The following is a 2,691-nucleotide window of genomic DNA, read 5'->3' as shown; positions in this document are numbered from 1 at the left end:
AATTCTGACTTTTTTCCCATATTATACTGAAATAAAATTTAAAAAATCAGTTAACTTTTTTTTGTTTTTCAGTGGCCCTAATCCTCTTCCATAGACACCCAACAGGCAGCTAATATTAAGTTGTAATAATCTCACACATCATCAATGATAATTATCCTAACTATACAAAACGTATGTTAAATTTCTTCCCGGGCCCTGTCCTGCGTTGTGACCAATGAGCTGCAACGATCCAGAATCCTCTCATCCCATTGGTCGAGCCAAGTGTTGCTCGCGGAGAAGATAGCGGGACACATCAGAGCATTATGGGGGACGAACGGAGGAATTTAAATGCTGACGCTGCTTCTGGTGGCGGTGCATCTTCGTATAGCGATGCTCCTCTTCCAAAAAACAAAAAAAGATGCAGAAATATAGGAAGAAATGGGAAAAACAACTACCTGGGTGGAAAAACTCTGCAATAAGGAAAATAAAGCACACTACAAATATGCATCTAATTCAATGCAGATTTGAGTCAAAAAGTAAAAAAAAAAAAGGGGGCTAAAGGCAATTGGGTCAGGGAGTTGGCAAACCTAATGAGGACACACCTCATGGTGAACAGAGTAATTATCTAAACAGCTGAGGGTTTGTTTCTTTTAATGCATATGTTTGCATGAGTATCTATCTTTGGCAAAAGGAAACCTCTTCAGCTCGCTGAGTGGCCGATCCTATGTGGCAAAGCTGTTGCAGTTGTATAGCTTTTGGCAGCATTTTGCACATGCTGCTGGTGAGTGTTTTTACACACTCTCAATGTGTGAAGTCATTCAGGCGTAGCAGTGTCACTGGTATTAAAAAACTATCTCTTAAATTGTGACTCTTAGTCACGTTTCCGTTTCTCCCTCCAGCCTGAGGAGTGAAACGTTCTGTCGGTCTCACCCATGACGTTTGTGCTGAAGGAAACCGTTTCCCTCTCCCGGCCGTCATTGTAGAAGGCCAGGTGCCAGGCCCCGGCGTCCAGGTACTGGACAAACACCGCCTCGTTCAGAACCACCGTCTGGATGCTCCTCCTTTCCCTGGGGGACTCCACCACGCTCCACTTCTCCTTCCCGTCCAGGCGCTCCATGTAATCATACTGCAGAGAAATCAAGAGCAAATCCATTTTATCGGGACAATTCAGCGTTTTGCTGTTTCTGGTTAAGGGCAGTAAATATTTTACCTAAAGTAGGTAACCATTTTCGCTCCCTTAGTGAGCTACACACTGAGCTCAGAGCCAGTGGCGCCTCCGGAAATGTATGACAGGGGGACCAGATGGGGCCACTAAAATCTTTGGGTGGCCACTGAAACTAAAAGCCATAATTTCAGGGGTCGAATCTAGTATTGTGGAATTTTAAAGACTTTGGTAAACAGGTTTATTGTGTTATTTTTAATGTTACGTCCGTGGCTGTGCAGAATGGGATGAAATACTAATCTGAAGCTACTACAATTTCCCCTGGCGAGTGGGATGGCCAGGGCATCGCACAGGGGGGCCACCCCTGGCCAACCTCTGGTGGCGCCTCTGCTCAGAGGAGCGAAGACCAAAGAGGACATCCATTGTCCTAAAACAGCTCCAGTTTTATAATGTTGTTGCCATTTTAAGACCTGTCACATTTTGTTTGTACTGTAATTTACAGAAGGCTGCTAATGACATCATCACTGATAGCAAAGCATGAAAACTCCTTTTTCTAAAAAGCTTTTATTTATAAATATAAAGCTTTATATAAAAGATGTTCTGCAATGGTTTAATTGAAGACTGTTTCATTTATTTTAATACAGTCTAAATAACAATATCCATAATTCATCGCTTTGCATTAAAACACAGATAACAACAATCCTGTTAAATTTATGCAAAATGGAAAAAAAAAATCCATATCAAAATCTTTAAGATAGGCTTTTATTTTGAAATTTACAGGCAAGGGACTAGAGTGAAGTTTTTAAATGTAATTATAAGAATTCTTTGATTAATTTAAATGTAAATGTTAGACATTGGATATAAAATGTTTTTAATAAAATTTGAGAAGTTTTTGACGTTAATCAGATTGTTACTGCTATTTATTTTTCAGCCACTTGTGATTTCAAATTAACTGAAATCAAATCAGAAAAAAAAAAAAAAAATCAGATGTTGGAAAAACATAATTTAATTGTCCAAACAGGTCAATATAACATCATATTATGATTAAGGGGCTGATTTTCAAAACTATTAATTACAATATCGATCAGAGAGTTTCTGTTACAGGAGCTGCTTTACGTGATCCTTTATCTCTGTTTGACACGGGGAGATAATAAGGGATACGCTGCTGTGCTGGGAATTTTTTTTCCATCTATTTCTTTTTTCCTCCATTTTAAAACCTAAACGCTAACAGTTTTTGTTTAGTTTTTTTGCACTTAAGTATTCGCTCAGGCTTAAGTTAAGTTCACTGGTTTCAACTTTGGGAGATTTGGAAAAGAAAGCAAACATAGCTTTAACCGTCTTTGGTTGCATGTAAATCCCTCCCAGCTGTCCGTTTCAGTTTTCAGTAGTTAGTGAAGTTCTTTGCATGAACAGAATAGACAGAATATTGGAAAATCCTGTATCTGTTCTGCTTTGCAGGGATTAATAAATGCTTGAATGAAGACCACCGATCTCCTTCTTGTTTAATAAGACAAATCCTACATTCACACCACACATTAATTCAGCTTCAA

At 39.0% G+C, this 2,691-nt stretch overlaps 1 protein-coding gene across 1 annotated transcript in view; it reads right to left on the bottom strand.

The window, feature by feature from the left end:
* tenm2 (teneurin transmembrane protein 2) overlaps positions 1 to 2,691 on the bottom strand; it is a 447,642-nt gene that overhangs the window by 61,120 nt on the left and 383,831 nt on the right. The window contains exon 10 of the mRNA XM_015382666.1: positions 910 to 1,105. Within this exon, the coding sequence (XP_015238152.1) occupies positions 910 to 1,105 (196 nt within the window). The remainder of the gene's footprint in view (positions 1 to 909; positions 1,106 to 2,691) is intronic.

Source organism: Cyprinodon variegatus, unplaced genomic scaffold (assembly GCF_000732505.1).
Source record: "Cyprinodon variegatus isolate N-32 unplaced genomic scaffold, C_variegatus-1.0 Scaffold13, whole genome shotgun sequence".
NCBI classification, from domain to species: domain Eukaryota; kingdom Metazoa; phylum Chordata; class Actinopteri; order Cyprinodontiformes; family Cyprinodontidae; genus Cyprinodon; species Cyprinodon variegatus.
The sequence above is the reverse complement of the archived record's forward strand: the minus strand, read 5'-3'. Positions and strand labels throughout refer to the sequence as shown.